At 34.0% G+C, this 22,582-nt stretch overlaps 1 protein-coding gene across 1 annotated transcript; it reads left to right on the forward strand.

Annotated features, from left to right (window-relative positions):
* The first annotated feature begins 9,440 nt into the window (after positions 1-9,440).
* LOC136157828 (olfactory receptor 2L2-like) lies at positions 9,441-10,397 on the forward strand. The gene has a single exon (XM_065919591.1). It carries the CDS (start codon positions 9,441-9,443, stop codon positions 10,395-10,397), a length of 957 nt encoding a protein of 318 aa, XP_065775663.1.
* The last annotated feature ends 12,185 nt before the right edge of the window (positions 10,398-22,582 follow it).

The following is a 22,582-nucleotide window of genomic DNA, read 5'->3' on the forward strand; positions in this document are numbered from 1 at the left end:
CTTTAGCTATTTGAGGCTTTTGTATTTCCATACAAATTGTGAAATTATTTGTTCTAGTTCTGTGAAAAATATCGTTGGTAGCTTGATAGGGATTACATTGAATCTATAGATTGCTTCGGGAAGTATAGCCATTTTCACAATATTGAGTCTTACAATCCATGAACACGGTATATTTCTCCATCTATTTGTGTCCTCTTTGATTTCTTTCATCAGTGTTTTATAGTTTTCTATGTATAGGTCTTTAATTTCTTTAGGTAGATATACTCCTAAGTATTTTATTCTTTTTGTTGCAAAGGTGAATGGCATTGTTTCCTTAGTTTCTCTTTCTGTTTTCTCATTGTTAGCAAATAGGAATGCAAGGGATTTCTGTGTGTTAATTTTATATCCTGCAACATTACTGTATTCATTGATTAGCTGTAGTAATTTTCTGGTAGTGTCTTTAGGGTTTTCTATGTAGAGGATCATGTCGTCTGCAAACAGTGTAAGTTTTACTTCTTCTTTTTCTATCTGGATTCCTTTCATTTCTTTTTCTGCTCTGATTGCTGTGGCCAACACTTCCAAAACTATGTTGAATAGTAGTGATGAGAGTGGACACCCTTGTCTTGTTCCTGACTTTAAGGGAAATGCTTTCAATTATTCACCATTGAGGATAATGTTTGCTGTGGGTTTGTCATATATAGCTTTTATTATGTTGAGGTATGTTCCTTCTATGCCTGCTTTCTGGAGAGTTTTTATCATAAATGGATGTTGAATTTTGTCAAAGGCTTTTTCTGCATCTATTGGGATAATCATATGATTTTTATCTTTCAATTTGTTAATGTGGTGTATTACATTGATTGATTTGCAGAATATTGGAAAAATATAAATATCTTTATTTATGTCTCCACTGATTAGACTTTTAACCCACTTGTGAAAATATCTAAAGAAGTTAAAAGAGCTTCTTCCCCAGACTTGGCATATGGCCATCCTGATCTTGTTAACCTTCATTCTCAGTGGAAATGTCTAACTGAATGCCAAATAAATAAATAAATAAATAAATAAGGCCTTCAATTAATCTCTAGGTAAAGAATTCTTAGAAGTATTGATGCTCCTGAGTTTCCTTGAGATATTTAAAGTGTCAGCTGTAGAGAAGAAAGTTGACCTGTACATTTGTCTGGACAATTTTCAAAGAAGCTTACTGCACTGTTGGCAGTTAATCAAGCCAATGATTTTGTGAAAATACAGAGATCGTAGAAGGTACATGTAGTAATTGTATTTTGACTCTTTATTCATTGGAGAAGATGAAAGACTCTTCAACAAGTGCTTAAGAGAATTTTAGTCATAATTAAGATCTTTTGTTTGTAATAATGAACAAATACATCCAGGCATCTCATTAGCCAGGAAACCCTTGAAAGTAAATTTTATTGGAGTGAAGTTTGCTTAAACAAGTAATATAATCTATAATAAAATTGATCTTCCCCCTGGAGGAAACGGCAACCCACTCCAGTACTCCTGCCTGGAAAATCCCGTGGAAGGAACACCCTGGTAGGCTATAGTCCATGAGGTCACAAAGAGTTGGACACGACTGAGTAACTTCACTTCCTTTTCTTTCTTTCTCAATATATATATATATATTGTGTATTATATGCTATATTACATATAATATATTATTATTTATATTATATATAAATATTGTATATATTTATATTATATTATATATATATATATATGTCATTCAAACACTTATTCACAGTCATGTTACAAAGCTGTCATTCTAGGTAAATAATGGAAACACACATAAAAAAATTTTTGATAACAGAAAGGCAAGTCAAGTTGGGGAGATCCAGACTTTTAGGATATTTCAAAGATCTTAAGAGGAAAGTGAAAGTGTTAGTCGTTCTGACTAACACTTATATCCGACTCTTTGAGACCCCATGGACTGTAGCCCACCAGAATCCTCTGCACAGGGAGTTCTCCAGGTGAGAATACTGAAGTGGATAGCTATTCATCTCTCTAGGTGATCCTCCTAACCCAGGGATCAATCCAGTTCTCCGGTATTTCAGGCATAAGCTTTAGCATTTGAGCCACCAGGGAAGCCCAAGAAAGGTGATACATGTTTCTGTGAAAACTGGTGAAGAGGGTCTTGTGGTTTAGGCAGTTTTAAAACTATAAACATATTTCTTATAGAACTTTCAGCAAAGCCAATTCAAAAACTTCTTGGGTGAATCTACACTCTTGCTGTACCTCTGTAAAGATTCACACTAGTTTTATTTTGTAATCAAGAATGATCTTTGAGATTAGTTTTGATCAAAAGTGAGTATAAGGCATTAAAATCTGTGCTTCAGTGGGAAATTCTGCATTGTCTAGATGCTAGAGGACAGTCTTCCAAAGTTTTTTAATTCTAACACTAGATTACTGTGTCTCGAATATTTCACTTCGTATCTTCAAGATTCTGCTTTTTACTTTTTAATAATAAAACTATAGATTTAAAAATTGTATTTTCCATAAAATGTATGAATCACTAAAATGAAGTATTTTTGGTATTTTATTTTCATCTCTAAATACAAACATGGTGAAAAGGTCTTCGGTGAAATGGATACATAGTGACTTGAAAAAATGGTCAGATGTAATTCACTTTGAAATACAGGCATATTTGTATATGATTTTAGTCATCATATGGGCTTCCCTGGTGGCTCAGATGGTAAAGAATCCACGTGAAATGCAGGAGACCTGGGTCTGATCCCCATGTTGGGTAAATCCCCTGCAGGAGGGCATGGCTACCACTCCAGTATTCTTGCCTGGAGAATCCCATGGACAGGGGAACCTGGCAGACTGCAGTCCATGGGGTCGCAAAGAGGTTGGACATGACTGAACGACTGAGTGACCAAGCACGGCACAGGAAGTTCAAGTTAGTCATCATATAGAATATGTGTATCTGCAATCTCAGTTGAACAGCCGATAATATGATTGTTCCTTTCTAAGTGTATTCTAGATAGGGACAATTTTGTATTGGGGTTAAAACATGAATTGGGTTTTTTTTTTAGAGACTTTAAGAGAACATTTTTGTAATATAATGTGTGTGCTTGTCGTGAGGGCGAGTGAAAATATGTTAAAACCATTATATGACTAAACAGAATATGCTAAAATGAATAGATAAAATATTGAAGTAACTTTGTATGTGTTCTAAGAGACAGTCTTAGAACACATTCATTCTTGACCTTCTACCAACATGTAAAATTTCTGTTGTAATGACTTCACTTTACTTTTTATTCTTTCTTATTTTCAGTTATTTTTTTCCTTTTTGTGTGCTTGTGAACAAAGAGAGACCCACACTTATTTTAGATTCATTAACTCTAAGTATTTAATATCTGAGGTACACGAAAGGAAAGATAGAAGGTGCCTTTAGATGAGTAGATAGATAGATACATAGGCATGGGAAACCAGTTGCAAATATGTTTTTTAATGTAAACATTTCAAATCTTTGAATCTCATTTTATCATCTATAAAATGTCAGTCGTGATTTCAAGCTCAAGTTAACAAATTATTATGGACAAGATTAGACACAATTTAATCCTGGAACATATTGTGACACACTTCATGTGCCATCCTATGAAATTCATCAACAAAACTTTACATTTTTTACCTTCTCTTTTATGTAAGTCACTGTCCAGATTTAAGGCTTATTTTCCCCACAAAAACAAGTTGGAATTATATTCTGCTTTTTCCTTTATTATACATTATTATACCCTTTGCTTGGATTGCAATGCTTTCAAAGAAATTTTAAAAATCAGAGATTGAAAATATTTGGTAAGTTGAAATGAATTATATACTGTCCCTCCAGTAGATAAAAACAAAATTAAAGGGAAAATTTGACTAGTTAGAATTGTTTTTACCTAAGAAAAAAACATTTGGCCCTTATTATTATTTTTTTTTTTACCTTTAGACCTTGATGATATTAACATGACCTCAAGCCCTATAAAAAAATACATTACATTGTAATGATCATAATTTCATTAGTAATTTCAAAAATTATATTTTTGCTGTCAGTAATTAAATCACTAATGTAAATTTTATATTCTGGTATAGTCTAACTTGCTATAGCCTGATGAATCCAAACTACATTTAGGAAAAAAGTTTGCTCTACTTCATTTTCTTTGGAAGTTTTCATAGGCCATATATTATTGGGAGATCAATTTCTCCACATGCTTTAAGAACTCTGATGTAGGTTTTGTACAACATAGAGTTCCAAATATGAAATAATTTTAGTATTATTAAATTATATTTTTGACTATTTATTAGCATCTATGAAAATTTCCTTTCTTTTGAAGACTGAATAAAATTATATTTATGTAATACATATACATATAATATATATGTGTATATAAATATGCATGTAATACATATATATTTACATATAAATACATATATAAATATTTGCATATATGTGTGTATGTAGGTGTGGACATTTGTGTTGCTTAACACCTCTTAGCTTTTCAGAACAAGCTTTTAAACACAAGGGTGTACAAATAATTGTTCTATACTTTGCTTTCAGTTATTCTGAGTTATACTCAGAAGTGCAATTACTGGATCAAGTGGCAATTCTCTATTTACTATGTTGAAAAATTATGGTATGATTTTCTACAGTCATTATACTATTTTGCATTCTCACCAGGATTGATTGCAGTGTTCTAGTTTCTTCACAGCCTTCTCAGTACTTGCTTTTTTCTTTTCTTTTTTTTAAAAATAGAAGCTATTACTTAAGGGTGAGATGTGGTATCTCATGGTAGTTTTGACTTGAATTTCCCTAATAATTAGTGATGTGGAGGATCATCATCACAAATAAATATTTATTCAAGCACTTTCCCCAATTTTAAATGTTTTTCTGTGGTCATTTAGTTTGTATAGTCCTTCATATATTTCTTATATAAATATATTACCCAATACATGTTTTGCAAATATTTTTTCCATTTGGCGAGTTGATTATTCCCTCCATTTTTCAATGCTCTAAAGTTTTTTTTAATAATGTCCAATTTATCTAATATTGTTATTCTTGCACACAATTTTTTATTGTTATGTCTAAGAAAAGACAGATGGATTCAATGGCATGAAACTTTTCCTATATGGTTTCATCTAAGAGTTTATACTTTTATTTCTATATTTAGCTCTTTGATCCATCTTAGTTAATTCTTACAAATGGTATAAGGCGAAGACCCAAATTTATTGATTGCATATTAATATTCCATGTTCCCAGCAATATTTGATGGAATGGCAACCCAATGAAATGGCTGTGAGACCCTTGTAAAATTCACTGACAACATAATGTGAGGTGATATTTTCCCTGATATTTCTATATTATTTTGTTGGTTTACATCTGTCTTTATGCTAGTACTATACTGTTTTTATTACTGTAGCTTTGCAATAGGTTTTGAATTAGATACATTGTGTTCTTTGATTCTTTTATAAGATTTTTTTTCATTATCCTAATTCCTTGAGAGTTCATTAGAATTTTAGGATGTATTTTTATATTTCTACCTAAAAACTATCATTTGAGTTATGATAGATATTTCATTTCTTCTATAGTTTGCTTGTAGTAGTACTGCCATCTTAACTATATTCAGTTTCCCAACACATAAGAATAGAATGCTTTTCATTTTATTTGTCTTTTCAGTTTCTTTTGCCAATTTTGGTAATTTTCAATGAACACATTTTTTTACCTCTTTTGTTAAATCTATTCCTAGGACTTTTATTCTTTTTTTCAAATTCTGCAAATATAGTTGTTTTCTTGAATGTCTCTTAGTATTATACATTATTTAGTGTATAGAAATATATCCTGCAACCATGTGGAATCTCTTCATTACTTCTAACAGATTTTTGGTGAACTTTTTACAGTTTTACACAAACAAGCTTATGTAATGCTCTGTAAATTGGAAATGTCAAAGTGGACATCTTTGCCCTTTATCTTCTTAAAGGAAAAGTTTTGTCTTTCACCATTGAATACATTCTTAGTTGTGTGTTCAATTTTAATCATGCCATCAATTTTCTATCAAGTGAATATATAATTCAAGTAAAGCAAGAACATGATCTTAAGTGTCTATAGGACAAAAAATGGTTACATGATCCAATCCTGATGTCTAAGGAAAATACTTTATATTGTTTTGATACTTTTCCCTTATCATTCATATTTTTCCACCAATATGCTTATCTTCTAGTGCTTAATTATTAATATTAAATACTATCTCTTGGTTCTTTGCTGTGAACATTGTGGATGGAGACCTTCCCTCCTCCATATACAACAACCTTCAGTGATTTTTCTATTTTCACATCCTTTCAGCATAGTTACATCCCACTTTGTGTCTGGGAAGGCAAGGTTGACTATTTCACCATCATATAGTATATGCTAAAATATAAAAAATACATACTATTTTAAAACCTAAGAATATATTAGTTGGTATTACTATAAAATAGTTTTTCTTATTAGTAGTATTTTCTTTGACACTTTTTAATTTTTTTAAATAATTTAACCAATACAATGTTGTAAGAAACTTTTCTAAATTTTATTTTTTAAAAATTTTATTAGAGTATAGTTGATTTATAATATTGTATTTCTACTGTACAGCATGGTAAATCAGCTACACCTATACATAGTTTTTGTTCATTAACTGAGCTATGTCTGACTCTTTGTGAAGGCCTGTAGCATGCCAAGCATCCCTGTCCTTCACTATCTTCCAGAATTTGCTCAAATTTATTCCACTGAGTCAATGATGCCATCAAACCACCTCATCCTTTGTTGTCCCCTTCTCCTCCTGCCCTCAGTCTTTCCCAGAAATAGGGTCTTTGCCAGTGAATTGGTTATTTGCATCAGGTGGCCAACGTAATGGAGCTTTAACTTCATCTGTCCCTCCAACGAATAAGCAGGGTTGATTTTTCCAGTACCACAGTTCAAAAGAATAAATTCTTCCACATTCAGCCTTTTTTATGGTCCAATACTCATGTCAATACATAACTACTTGGAAAACTATAGCTTTGACTATATGGACATTTGTTGACAAAGTGATGTATCTGCTTTTTAATATGTGTCTAAGTTTGTCATAGCCTTTCTTCCAAGGAGCAATTTCTTTTAATTTCATGGCTGCAATCACCATCCACAGTGATTTTGGATTCCAAGAAAATAAAGTTTGTCACTGTTTCCATTTTTTTCCCATCTGTTTGCCGTGAAGTGTTGGACAGGATGCCATGATCTTAGCTTTTTGAATATTGAGTTTAATATCCATTCTTTTTTAGATTATTTTCCCATACAATTCTTTACAGAGTATTGAATAGAGGCACTTTTGGACCACACATTTATAGAAATATTGAAAATTGTCCAAAAATATTTTCAAAAGATATTTAGAATTTTCATGGAAGCAATCCCAATAAAGCAGTTCACATTTATTTTTAAGTATTATGTTTATATTTTTTTAATATTGTGCTGCATATGCATCAATTCTGATTAAAATAGGTTTTTTGGTATTATTAGCTATATTATTATTTTGCTATATATATTTCTATATATTCCAATAAGCATGCATTTCTTCCCTTATATGAATTCTTTAAGCCTTCTATCAATTCAGGGGATAGTATTAATGCAATTTTCTTGCAGGTTTTCTTTTAATTCTTTTTTTAAATTATTTTCATTTTGTCTATAACATTTTATTAAATCTTTTGTCAGTTATTATATTACAATTTACAAGACACTTTATTACCAGACACTTTCTTTTACATATCTAATGAGATTTTTGTAGTGGAATGAAAATGTGTCATACAATTGAGATGCAAGCCCTTTTTAAAAGAAAACATGTTCACTTCTACATTTTTCCAACCATTTTACCTCATTGTATGTTGCTTATGGGCCTTCCCTGGTGGATCAGTGATAATTTCCATTATTTGTTAGGGGAGATCCCCTGGAGAAGGAAATGGCAACCTACTCCAGTATTCTTGCCTGGGAAATCACATGGACAGAGAGGAAACTGGTGGGCTACAGTTCATGGGGTCGCACAGTGTCAGACACGGTTTTCAACTAACAACAACAGCTTATTGTTTATGTGAGTGTGAATATGCATCTCTATTTGTGTATGTGTATGTGCCGTTGTATGTCTCTTCATCTTTCATATAAAAACTTCCATAAAATCTGGTAACATTTGGCTCTAAATTATTTTATGTCTAGGAAGGAAGAAAGTGAAGTCGCTCAGTTGTATCCGACTTTTTGCGACCCCATGGATTGTAGTCTACCAGGCTTCTCTGTCCATGGGATTTTCCAGGCAAGAATACTGGTGTGGGTCGCCATTTCTTTCTCCAGGGGAATCTTCTGGACCCAGGAATCGAACCTGGATCTCCTGCATTGTAGGCAGGCGCTTTTACTGTCTGAGCCACCAGGGAAGTCACCTCTAGATCATCACATGATCTTGAAAATTTTCCACTTACGATATCTCTGGAGAATTCTTCTTTCCATCTCCATGAAAATATTCCTTTTTCTTTTTTTCCCATTTAAGTGACTGAGCATTACTCTGTGCAATCCCTTCAAAGGTCCTAAATTATTTCATCTCTTATTGTGCCTTGCACTCATCTGCTTTCTTTTAATTTATAACATATCTATATGTTGTTATCATGTTAATTGGGATTTAATGGGAGATATTTTAAATATATATGATTAAGTTTGTATACTAATCTACAATTGGAAAGTTTTTGATATAAGAAAATAAAAAGTAAAAATTGAAAGAGTAAGTCAAAGTGAAATTGAACACTGTTTCTCTAACACATAAAAGTCATAAAACATGCCATTTGGGAGAGTTTTAGCAGACTCTTGAAAGCTATAAGGAGTGTGATACATAGATTTTCAGGCATAGATTTCATTAATACATTAACCACAGCATTCAGAAACACATTTCTTCTAAGGAAGCAGAAGAAATGATCCTTTGAATGTTACATGCCATATGGATTCATTCTAGATTTCACAAAAGATAATTCAGCTAATGCCACCTTACTTAAATGTGAAAAAAAAATTCCTTGTCATAAATATTTGCTAATAATGGAATTCTATAGTGCAAGCACTTACATTAATTTCCTATGCATATACTTTAAAAATGACATCATTTTAAATGCTAGTTTAGTTTGTGTGTGTCAGTCAAACATATTTATCTTAATGATGTTGTAATATATATTTTTTTAGATTACTTAATAGAAAACACTCTGGAACATTTGGAAAACACTTTGGCCAAAAATGTTTGCTTTTTCAAATTTTAGTTCTGGCTCAAAATATTAAGGTTTTGTTTTTGTAAAATTAATACAATCAGTTCATTTTTAAGAACTGTAACATTTTAAGTAATACAGAGTTCAATTAAAATAATAAGAAAAATATCTTATAGTTTTAAACTTAACTCATTTGCTTTTGTGTCTCCCTTTAGGAAAAATAATATGAATGACCAATGGAAAATTATAATCAAACATCAAATGATTTCATTTTATTGGGGTTGTTCCCCTCATCAAGATTTGGCATATTTCTTTTCATTCTTATTTTTCTCATTTTCCTAATTGCTCTATTTGGCAACCTCTTTATGATCCTTCTCATCTTTCTGGACACCCATCTTCACACACCCATGTATTTTCTTCTTAGTCAGCTCTCCTTCATTGACCTAAATTACATCTCCACCATTGTCCCCAAAATGGCCTACAATTTTCTCTTTGCAGACAAGTCTATCTCCTTCATTGGATGTGGGATTCAGAGCTTTTTCTTCTTGACTTTAGGAGGTGCAGAAACATTGCTCTTGACGTTTATGGCTTATGATCGTTATGTAGCCATTTGCTTCCCTCTTCACTATCCCATCAAAATCAGCAGAAAGGTCTGTATGTTGATGATAATAGGATCTTGGATAATGGGCTCTATTAATTCCTGTGCCCATACCACATATGCCTTTCGTATCCCTTATTGCAAATCCAGGGCCATCAATCATTTCTTCTGTGATGTCCCAGCCATGTTGACTCTGGCCTGCATGGACACCAGGATCTACGAGTATACCGTGTTTATGAGTACCATCTTCTTCCTTTTATTGCCTTTCATTGGTATTGCATGTTCCTATGGTCGTGTTCTCTTTGCTGTTTATTACATGCACTCAACCAAAGGGAGGAAGAAAGCTTATTCGACCTGCAGCACCCACCTTACTGTGGTAACTTTTTACTATATGCCCTTTGCTTACACTTATCTCCGCCCAAGATCCTTTCGTACTCCAACCGAGGACAAGGCTCTGGCTGTCTTCTACACCATCTTGACCCCAATGCTCAACCCAGTTATCTATAGCCTGAGAAACAAAGAGGTGATTGGAGCACTGAGAAGACTAATTCATAGATTCTGCTCTGTGAAATTGTCAACAAATATTGTGGTATGAGTACCAACATCTTAGGTATAAACTCATTCATCAATATACAGAAATGTACATTACTTTATCATTATTTTCAAGGACTATGTTTAATCTGGAGAAGAAGAAAATTATGTCTGGACAAACTTATAATATATATTTGTATATATGCATGTGTATGTATATATATATATATACATATATATGTAACTTCAAGTATCATTCTTTATTCTTCAATTTTTCCCCATTGATTTCAAATGCACTTATTTTTTGCCAACATGTTGTAAACCAAATGGTTGTTTGCATGTGGTAATAAAAATGAAAGTTGCTTAACTGGTCATTCAGTATTACAATTCCATTGTATCCAAATATTTTCCCAATATGCTTAAAGCATAAATGTAAATGTTTCCTGGACATCTAGATCAAATTAAAATAAGAATTATTTCTTTTATTTTCATAATAGGCATAATTTATCAGTAACAGTTACTCTTTTTTTTCAATTTAGGGAAACTTATGGTTGAAGTGGCTTCCCAGATGGCACTAGTGTTAAAGAACCCGCCTGACAATGCAGATTAGATTTAAGAGATGTGGTTTAGGTACCTGGGTATGGAAGATACCCTGGAGGAGGGCATGGCAACCCACTCCAGTATTCTTGTCTGGAGAACCCCATAGACAGAGGAGCCTGGTAGGCTACAGTATATGGGGTTTCACAGAATTGGACACAACTGAAGCAGCTTTAGCTGAGACTTTAAGTTCTTATAGCACTCTGAATAAGGGATTCCCTGATGGCTCAGAGGTTATTAAAGCATCTGCCTGCAATGCGGGAGACCTGGGTTCGATCCCTGGGTCAGGAAGATCCCCTGGAGAAGGAATTAGCAACCCACTCCAGTATTCTTGCCTGGAAAATCCCTTGGATGGAGAAGCCTGGTGGACTACAGTCCACGGGGTCGCAAAGAGTTGGACACGACTGAGTGACTTCACAACCAACAACAAGTTATTATACCACTCTGAATTCTAGGGATGTAAGTTAATATCAGCTATATCTGAGGATCAACAACAGAACTTGGAGATGCCAACAGAGATCAAGTAAATTGTGAAGTTATTTATAAGATAAGTGAGTCAAGATGTAGTCTAATTAATGGAAATTAGAAACATTAAGGACATTCGGGCAGCTATCCCTCACATTCAGGACATACCCAGTTTACTTCCTATGTGGCCACTATTTCTTGCATTAGATAATACCTCTCAGATGAGACTTTAGTCTCCACTTACTATATCCCATATTTCTACTGAAAAAAATGTGTTGGCAGAAGCCAACTTTTATCAACCAATTTTAGCAATTCATTCTATAGCTTAGCTTCTTTCCTAAATAGGTCTCAATCACTACATCCAATAAAAATCTATCAGCTCAAGTGAACAGTAATCTGTCTCTACTCCCACCATGGGTCATTGCTCATTCCAGGCAAAACTCCTCTCTCCTAGGTGGTGAAAACTTCGACCATTTTTGTTGTGTCTGCAGCTGCCATTGTCATCAACACCACCACTGGTTCAAGTCTTAAATACAACCCAGTCACTACCCTGAGGTACTGAACACAGATGTATATGTAAACATGAGACCAGGCCAGTGACTCCATATGCATGCTGTCTGAGTCCACATGTACAAGCTCTGCTTCTGAATCAAAACTGCATGATAATTCTACCACCCCATCTATAGCTCCTTTGCTCAAAGGAATCCTCAGCAGTAAAATTGCTAAGTATTTCAAGATGTTTTTACTGATCCAGGATCATTTGCATGACACTCAGACAGTCAAATGCTGAAACTAATACGTTTATAGAAAACAAAGAGTTCATCAACAAGGCAGCCAAAAGAGAGAAGGGAAGAAAATGTTTCATATTTACCTCCCCAAAATTGAGGGGCTAGAGAAAATGGTATCCTGTTCCAGTATTCTTGCCTGGAAAATTCCATGAACAAAGGAACCTGGCAGGCTAAAGTCCATGGGGTCGTAAAGAGTTGGATACAACTGAGTGCACACACACAGAAGATATTTATGGAATAAAGAATTAGGGTAATTTTAGGTATGGGAGAAGGAACTTGGGGTTAGAATAGAAAGGGAATGACTTTATGCAAACCAGAAACATGATGGTAATATCTATTCTTTTTGTTAGTTTTCACTGGAAATTGTTTAAGGAAGTGTGGAGTTTGACATAGATGTCCATTCCAGGTTTCTTATCCATTTCAGGTGTTGAATAATAGCAGAGATCAAATGTGAATCCATTGTTGACTCTGACACACCATGGCCCACTTAAAAATGGTTTCAGGTAGTCTTCTTTAGCTATCATCCACTCCTTTATCAGAGGTGAAAATAAGACTCATAGTTTTAAATTTCCAAAACCCAGCAAGAATTGTCAAAAGGTTTTGTAAGTGTATAATTTCCTGAAATTAGTGAATTGATAAAAAGGCAAAATTGTAAGTGTATAATTTCCTGAAATTAGTGAATTGATAAAAAGGCAGAAAATAAGATGAAGACAAACTGGTCTGACTGAACTTGTGACCATAGCTGTACTTTGGAACAAGACCATAAAAGTATGCCAAAGTAGCATCTTGCAATACCTCATATGTTGTGTTTAGCCGCTCAGTCATGTCTGACTCTTTGTGACTCTATGAACTGTATCCAGCCAGGCTCCTCTGTCCCAGGAATCCTCCAGGCAAAATTACTGGAGTGGGTTGCCATGTCCTCCTCCAAACGATCTTCCCAACCCAGGGATCAAACCTGGGTCTTCTGTATTGCAGGAAGATTCTTTACCACTGAGTTGTCAGGGAAACCTTTCACATATACTCTCAAAAGAAGGCTAGATATGAGCCACTCCTAGGATTTACCAGACTCTGAAGGATTTTCCGGTAAGCTGTTGTTATACTCTTAAATAATCAAGGGAAATAAAAATTAATGAAAAACTTTACAAAATTATGATAGATACCAGAATTACATACTGTATTGTAAATTCCACTTGGAGCATGCAGATGAGATACTGGGAAACTGGAAGACGCTAGATAGCAGTGAAAAGTTTTACTAAGTCAACTCTCCCAGATCTTCATCTCTAGTTGCAATAGATGAAGAAAATAAAATACCTTTTTCACCCTCTTGGTTGTTCAAAACTGCCAGAAATATTTACCAGTACCTGGAAGGAAAAAAAAAAAAAAAAGCCTTCTGAAGCCACTGTAGAAAAGTTTATTATTACAGTTTAAAAACTAACAGCCCTAAATCCAGAACATGGATACAAGCTCCTCTGCCCAAACTCTAGTAAAAATCTTAGTCATCTAAACAGATATACTTTCCTTTATGAAGATTAAATTTTGAAACATAAAGACACTTTACATCACTCTGTATGTTGACATATGTCTATATATATCTATGTGTGTTGTAAGTGTGTGATATGTTTTAACCTTTGGATAGTATTACCAAAATTAATTTGTAAAAGAGTTATTTTAAATTGATTTGAACAAAATTAACCACTTACATGAATTAAGGAGTTGTAAAACTCTCACAGATGTAATAAAAATTAACTCAAATGTTTTACAAAAATAAAAGCTAGCTTGTTTTTAGTTTTTTCTTGGGCTTTGCTTGAATTAAAGAAATATGTATTTTTGGGGGGTTATCAACACTGGGTATAATGCAGTCATGCAGCTTTATTCTACTTGGGTTTATTAGTAAAATAAGGTCAAGTTAATCTTTGTTATCAAATCTGTCAGCAAGAAAAATAATTTGGGATGATGGCTGACTTTGTCGAATGGCCCATAAATTTTTTGTGGGTAGTATAAGCATAATTATTGATGACAAGTAAATTAAATAGAAGAAAACAGAGCAAAAGTTTATAAAAACATTTTAAAGATGATGAGTATGTATGAAATATAGCTACCTAAAAATGCTTTCTAAAATAAAACAACAGCAACAACAACAACAAATTCTAAACTCTTTTAATAGCTTGAAGCCTTAGAGATCTGCTTAGTTAAATGATGCAAATTTATTAAATATGAAAGCTATTTTCAAATATGATTAAATATGGAAACAAGTATTATTGAACATAAATTTGTGTCTGCTCTTGGCTTTCTTTAACAAAGGATGAAAAGATAGTTGAGATGATTAGTTAACATGTTTTGTGCAACACTAAAAAAAGAGCATTCTATGAGAAAATATGTTTCTAAGGGCGTACAAAATATATTTACATTTACCAAACCAGAGGATGCTAAGCCTAATATATGTAGTTAAAATTTTTAGATATAGTAATTGAAACATCCCAATGTGCAAGTAAAGTTGGATGAATGTGATTTGTAGAAAAGGGTATGGGAAATAAAAATAGATTTCCTTGTTGAGGTAAAAAAAAGTGCTTTTGTCCTAGAGTGATGCTTCTTATTTCAGAATGGGGAAGAGGAAAAACAGAAGAAAGAATATGAATGTAAAAATAAAGTTGTTGATGGTTTGTGGTAAGGGGATATTTGGAAACATGAATGAAAACTGTTGCCTGCCAAATCGGTAAATAAAGACTGTTGCAGCCATCAGATTATCACATTACAGCAGCCCCAGAAGGTGATCCCTGAGGGAACTCAGGATGGAAACAAGATGCCCACCATCAAGCCACAAGCCATCACAGCCACTGCCCAATGTTGCACACTGAGGACACTCAACATGCGAAAACACAGTACACTGGCATCAGATAGAAAGGGTTAGTTGGTCAGATAGTAAGATTCAAGAAAGTTAAGAAAATTGAAATCATATCAAGTATCTTCTTTTTTTTTTTTCCCTGACCACAATGCTATGAGATTGGAAGTCAATTACAGGAAAAATGCTATTAAAAATGCAAACTCATAAAGACTAAACAACCAATGGATCACTGAGGAAATCAAAGAGGAAATTTAAAAAAAAAAAGAAAAGAAAACTAAAGATGAATGACATGAAAACATGATGACCCAAAACCTGTGGAACATATTAAAAAAGCAGTTCTAAGACAGATGTTTCTAATAATGCAATCCTTCCTCAGGAATGGAAAAGAAAAAAATTCAAATAAGCAGTCTAACCTTGTCCCTAATACAATTAAGGAAAGAAGAACAAACAAAGCTCCACTTGGGTTCAAGGAAAGAAATCATAAGGATCAGAGCAGAATAAATAAAATAGAGATTTAAAAAAATAGAAAAGATCAATGATACTGGTTCTTTGAGAAAATAAACAAAATTGATAAACCCTTAACCAGACTCATCACAAAGAAAAATGAAAAGATTCAAATCAGTAAAATTAGAAATAAAAGGGGAGAAATTAGAACCAACATGAAGAAAAACAAAGGATCATAAGAGACTACTTCAAATCAATAAAATGGACAACCTGGAAGGGATTAACAAATGCTTAGAAAGGTGTAATCTCCTAAGACTGAACCAGGAAGAAATAGAAATATGAACAGGCAAAGTACAGGTACTTAAATTGAAGCGGTGATTAAAACTTTCTAACACAGAAAAGTGCAGAACCAGATGGCTTTATAGGCAAAATCTATGAAATATTTAGAGAAAAGCTAACACCTATCATTCTCAGTGAGTGAAGTTCGCTCAGTTGTGTCCAACTCTTTGCGACCCCATGGACTATACAGTCTATGGAATTCTCCAGGCCAGAATACTGGAGTAGGTAGCCTTTCCCTTCTCCAGGGGAATCTTCCTAACCCAGATATCGAACCCAGGTTTCCCGCATTCCCGGCAAGTTCTTTACCAACTGAGCCAGGAGGGAAGCCCATTCTCAAAATCTTCCAAAAAATTTCAGAGGGAGAGCCACTCCCAAGCTCATTCTATGAGGTCACTGTCACCCTGTTACTAAAACCAGACAAAGATGTCACAAAAAATAGAAAATTACAGACTAATATCACTGATTAACATAAACACAAAAATTCCCAACAAAATACTAGGAAACATAACCTAACTATGCATTAAGAAGATCTTACACCATGACCAAGTGGGATTTATCCTGGGATTGCAAATAATCTTCAATATACGCAAATCAATCAATGTGATACACCATATTAACTAATTAAAGAATAGGAAGCATATGAGAATCTCAATAGATGCAGGAAAAGCTTTAGACAATATTCAATACCCAGTTATGATTAAAACTCTCCAGAGAGTGGGTAGAGAGGTAGCCTACCTCAACATAATAAAGGACATATATGACAGACCCACAGCAAGCATCATTCTCAGTGTTGAAAAATTGAAAGCATTTTCTCTAAAGACAGGAACAAGACAAGAATCCACTCTCATCATTCTTATTCAGCATAGTTTTGGAAGTCCTCACCGCAATGATCAGAGAAGAAAAAGAAACAAAAGAAATATAAATTAGAAAAGAAGTAAAACTGTCATAGTTTGCATATAGCATGATACTATACATAGAGAATTCTAAAGATGTCACCAGTAAACTACTTCTATAAATCAGTGAATTTAGTAAAATTGCAGGATACAAAATTAATGCACAGAAATCTCTTGCATTCCTTTACACTATCAAAAAAGGTCAGGAAGAGAAATTACTGAAGCAATAGCATTTACTATTGCAACAAATAGAATAAAATACCTAGGAATAAACCTACAAGGACCTTCCCTGGGGGCTCAGACAATAAAGAATTTGCCAGCAATGTGGGAGAGCCAGGTGATCCCTGGGTTGGGAAAATCCCCTGGAGAAGGGAATGGCTACCCACTCCAGTATTCTTGCCTCCCATGGACAAAGGAGCCTGATGGGCTACAGCCCATGGGGTCACAATCAACTGGACATGATTCAGATACTAACACTTTGAACTTTGAAACTTACATGAGGAGACAAAAGACCTGTACTCTGAAAACTATAAGACACCAATGAAAAAAATTGAAGATGATAACAGACAGAAAAAATATACTATGTACTTGGATTAAAAAAATCAGTAGTATCAAAATGACTTTACCAGTTGGGAATCTAGAGATTTGATGCAATTGCTATCAAATTACCAATGGCATTTTTCACAGAATTAGAACAAAAATCTTAACATTTTTATGGAGACACAAAAGACTCTGAATTGCTAAAGTAATCTTGAGAAAGAAAAATGACTATGAAGAAATCAGATTCTCTGCCTTCAGACTATTTGTAAAGCTACAGTAATCAAAAGAATATCGTACTGGCACAAAAACAGAAATATACAAAGGCAAATCAAAACTGCAATGAGATATCACTTCACACCAGTCAAGATGGCCATCATCAAACAAATCTACAAACTAAATACTGGAGAGACTGTGGAGAAAAGGGAACTCTCCTACACTGCTGACGGGAATGCAAATTGGTATAACCACCATGGAGAATGGTATGGATGTCACTTAAGAAACAAAAAACAGAGCTAATATATGATCCAGCAATCCCTCTCTTGAGCATATATCCAGAGAAAAACATGATTTGAAAGGATACATGCACATCAATGTTCATCTTGGCATGTTTCACATTAGCCTAGACATGTGTCTGTGTTTTAGTCGCTCAATCATGTCCGACTCTTTGCGACCCCATGAGCTTAGTCTGACAGATCCCTCTGTCCTTGGCATTCTCCAGGCAAGAATACTGAAAAGGATTGCCATTCCCTTCTCCAAGGGATCTTCCAGACCCAGGCATCGAACTCAGGTCTCCGGCATTGTAGGCAGATTCTACTGAGCTACAAGGGAAGCCCTGGCCTGGACATGGATGAAACATAAATCTCCACTGACAGATGAGTTGATAAAGATGTAGTACATAAATTCGGTGTAATATTAGTAATTAAAAAGGATGAAATATTGCCATTTGTGACAACATGGATGAAGTTGAAGATAGTATATTAAGTGAAGTGTTATGCTAAGTGAAATGTCAAATAAAGACAAATATCATATATCACTTATATGCAGAATAAAAAAAAAAGATACAAATGAACTTATTTACAAAACAGAAACAGACTCACAGACAGAGAATAGACTTATGGTTACCAGTGTAGAAGTGTGAAGCAAGGAAGAATAGATTGGAAGTTTGGGATTGATGTGTACACAGAGCAATATTTAAAATAAAATGTCTTTCCATTAAAAAAGGAAAAGAGTGGAAAAAGAACCCACAAAACATGCAATTTTGTAAATAACAGTATATACATTATGAAACTCTTACAATAAGCAGCCAGAGAGAAAATAAGCAAAATATTTAAAGGAAAAATGGCAAAACATTACCAAATCTGAGGACAGAAATGAACATACAGATCCATAAAGCCCAAAAAATTCAAAATGAGTTAAATGTAAAGAAGTCTTTACTGAGACACAATAAAATAAAAAGTTCAACTATTAAAAAATTTAAACTGAACCAATATTATTCCATCCAAAGTATAAGCTATAATCAATTCCCTTACTGAAAACTGAGATACATAAAATTATGTAAGGTATTATCTGCTATAAAAATTATATTGTGAATACATTCTAAATGTTGCATCAAAGTTAGTAGTGCCATTTTAATTTTTTACTTTCATAAGTGAAAGTTATTTTATATTTTAATGGGTATTTTCATCAGAAAGGAGACAATTGAAAATGTGTAGTAACTAAAATAGATTAACACCTTTCATACATTTGATAGTTTAAATATATTTTAATTTGGTTTCATGGTTTTTTTAATTAAACTAAGCATATTCTATTTAATTTATTAAACTTTATCTGATATGATCAAAACTGGGAAATTAATTCTTATATGCAGAAATATAATTACTGAGCATTTACTGAGCAACAGTCCATAAAATATATTATCCATAAAGTTTTGAAACATGATAATGTTGGAAGAAACCCAAAAAATAATTTATTTCTTTCCCCACTGAATTGATCCTTTACACACTTGTGAAAATATCTATGATTATTATCAGAACTCCTTCTCCATCCTTGACTTCTTGCCATGCTGTGCAATTAGTGGCATGACCTACACTGGCTAAATCTCAGTGGGCATTTCTAAGCTAATTTGTTTTAATGCAATAAAATTCATCTCCCAGTAGATAAGTCCTAGCATCAGTGTTGCTTCTGAGTTTCTGTAGAGTTGTTTAAAATGTCAAAACTACACATAAAAATTAATAGGTATATTTCCTTAGAAAATGTTCAAAGAAATTCACTTAGAAAATGCTTTTATTTATTGGATAACAGTTTGTCCTCCATCAGCTAATCAATCCAGTGAGCTTTTTAAATGAAGAGGAAATAAAAGGTACTGATCTTAATTGTATTCTTATATTTTTCCAACAAAGAATAGGATTATCTCTTCAGCAAGTGTATAAGAGAAGTTTATTCAGAATTAATACAACTTTTGATTATAAGAAATGAATACATCCAGTAGTGTCATAGGAGAAGGAAATGGCAACCTACTCCAGTACTCTTGCCTAGAGAATGCCGTGGACCGAGGAGCCTGGTGGGCTGCTGTCCATGGGGTTGTATAGAGTCAGACAAGACTGAAACGACTTAGCACGCATGCATGCATTGGAGAAGGAAATGGCAACCCACTCCACTATTCTTGCCTGGAGAATTCCAGGGACAGAGGAGCCTGGTGGGCTGCCATCAATGCGGTCGCACAAAGTTGGACACGACTGAAGTGACTTAGCAGCCGCAGCAATAGTGTCATTATTCAAGGAACTCCAAAAAGAAAATTTTATTTGAATGAAGTTGGCTTAAAAAACATATATGAATAACTTATATTAAAGTATGTATGTTTACCAATAATATTATATGGGCTGCTTGAAACCTTATCACAGTATTTTAAGACATGAGGCTCTATTAACATAAAACATATTGTTATACAATTCTTAAAATTTATTTGATTGTGAAATGATAGTAAACCTAGAAAAACTGATAATAAAACCAACTGCTGATGTCTATGAACTACTGTTCTGGATACATAGTGAGTAATACATGGGCCTATGCTCGACTATACCAACTTCTGAAGCATAATTGAAAATAATTATGATGTTCTATGATGAAGTATACAGTGATAGTTTTTATCAACTATGAGAACAGCTCATTTGACCCTAATCAAGGCTCAGTATTTATTAAAGAAATTGGAACTCACTGCCACACACCCTGTGAAGTATCCTCTGAAAATAGGAGAAATTGTAGCCACATAGAAAATGATCTAAAACATCATATGTAACATAAATTATATTCCTTAAGAGTAGAGATGCTCTCATATAAGCATACTGTACAATCACATAGGTGCTGATTTATATTAACCTTTTTGATTATATATTAAGCAATTTGCCAGTGCCTAATATTAATATATATTGTTAAAATAAAAAACTATAATTTTTTAAAAAACAAATCATATTTTAGTAAATCTTTCTTTATAAATATTCTCATTATTAGTATTTTCTTGGTAAAGACACTTTTGTGACTATATATTTACAGGGAATATTTAGAACTTTCAAAAATATTTCAAAAGATGTTTACAATTAAAATATTTCAAGAAAATGTTTAGAATTTTTACACTATGGAATATTACTGAGCCATTAAAAAGAATTCATTTGAATCAGTTCTAATGAGATGGATGAAACTGGAGCCCATTATACGAAGTGAAGTAAGCCAGAAAGATAAAGACCAATACAGTATACTAATGCATATATATGGAATTTTAAAAGATGGTAATGATAACCCTATATGCAAAACAGACAAAGAGACACAGATGTACAGGACAGACTTTTAGACTCTGTGGGAAAAAGCTAGGGTGGGATGTTCTGAGAGAATAGCATTGAAACAAGTATACTATTAAGGGTGAAACAGATCACCAGCCCAGTTGGATGCATGAGACAAGTGTTCAAGGTTGGTGCACTGGGAAGACTCAGAGGGATCGGATGGAGAGGGAGGCGAGAGGGGGGATCCGGAAGGGGAACACATGTAAATCCATGGCTGATTCATGTCAATGTATGGCAAAAACCACTACAATAAAAAGAAAATAAATAAATAAATAAATAAGAAAATGCTTTCAATGAAAGATTTATTGCTTATTTTCTGTATTCTCTTCTGTGGTTCATATATATCAATTGCAAATTACCTATCTTTTATATAATTAATTTTATTTTCAGTCAGTTAAGGCGCTCAGTTCTGTCTGATCGCTGCGACCACATGAACTGCAGAACACCAGGTCTCCCTGTCCATCACCAACACCCAGAGTCCATCCAAACCCATGTCCTTTGAGTCAGTGATGCCATCCAACCATCTCATCCTCTGTTGTCCCCTTCTCCTCCTGCCCTCAATCTTTCCTAGCATCAGGGTCTTTTCAAGTGAGTCAGCTCTTCGCATCAGGTGATCAAAGTATTGGAGTTTCAGCTTCAACATCGATCCTACCAATGAACACCCAGGACTGATCTCCTTTACAATGGTTTGGTTGGACCTCCTTGCAGTCCAAGGGACTTTCAAGAGTCCTCTCCAACACCACAGCTCAAAAGCATCAATTCTTCAGTGCTCAGCCTTCTTTATAGTCCAAATCTCACATCCATACATGACCACTGGAAAAACCATAGACTTGACTAGACAGACCTTTGTTGGCAAAGTAATGTCTCTGCTTTTTAATATGCTGTCTAGGTTGGTCATAACTTTCCTTCCAAGGGGTAAGCGTCTTTTAATTTCATAGCTGCAATCAACATCTGCAGTGACTTCAGAGCCCAGAAAAATAGTCAGCCACTCTTTCCTCATCTATTTGCCATGAAGTGATGGGCCCGTATGCCGTGATCTTAGTTTTCTGAATGTTGAAATTTAAGCCAACTTTTTCACTCTCCTCTTTCACTTTCATCAAGAGGCTCTTTAGTTCTTCTTCACTTTCTGCCATAAGGGTGGTGTCACCTGCATATTTGAGGTTATTGATATTTCTCCCAGCTATCTTGATTCCAGCTTGTGTTTCCTCCAGCCCTACGTTTCTCATGATGTACTCTGCATGTATTATTATTTAACTTTATGAGAGTTGGACTATAAAGAAAACTGAGCGCTGAAGAATTCATGCTTTTGAACTGTACTGTTGGAAAAGACTCTTGAGAGTCTCTTGGACTGCAGGGAGATCCAACCAGTCCATCCTAAAGGATACCAGTCTTGGGTGTTCATTGGAAGGACTGATGCTGAAGCTGAAACTCCAATACTTTGGCCACCTCATGTGAAGAGTTGACTCATTGGAAAAGACCCTGATGCTGGGAGGAACTGGGGGCAGGAA

This window comes from Muntiacus reevesi, chromosome 1, assembly GCF_963930625.1.
Source record: "Muntiacus reevesi chromosome 1, mMunRee1.1, whole genome shotgun sequence".
Taxonomy (NCBI): Eukaryota; Metazoa; Chordata; class Mammalia; order Artiodactyla; family Cervidae; genus Muntiacus; species Muntiacus reevesi.

Excerpts from the sequence above, each read along its gene's own strand:
- LOC136157828 (XM_065919591.1), top strand. The coding sequence starts at position 9,441 with ATGGAAAATTATAATCAAACATCAAATGATTTCATTTTATTGGGGTTG.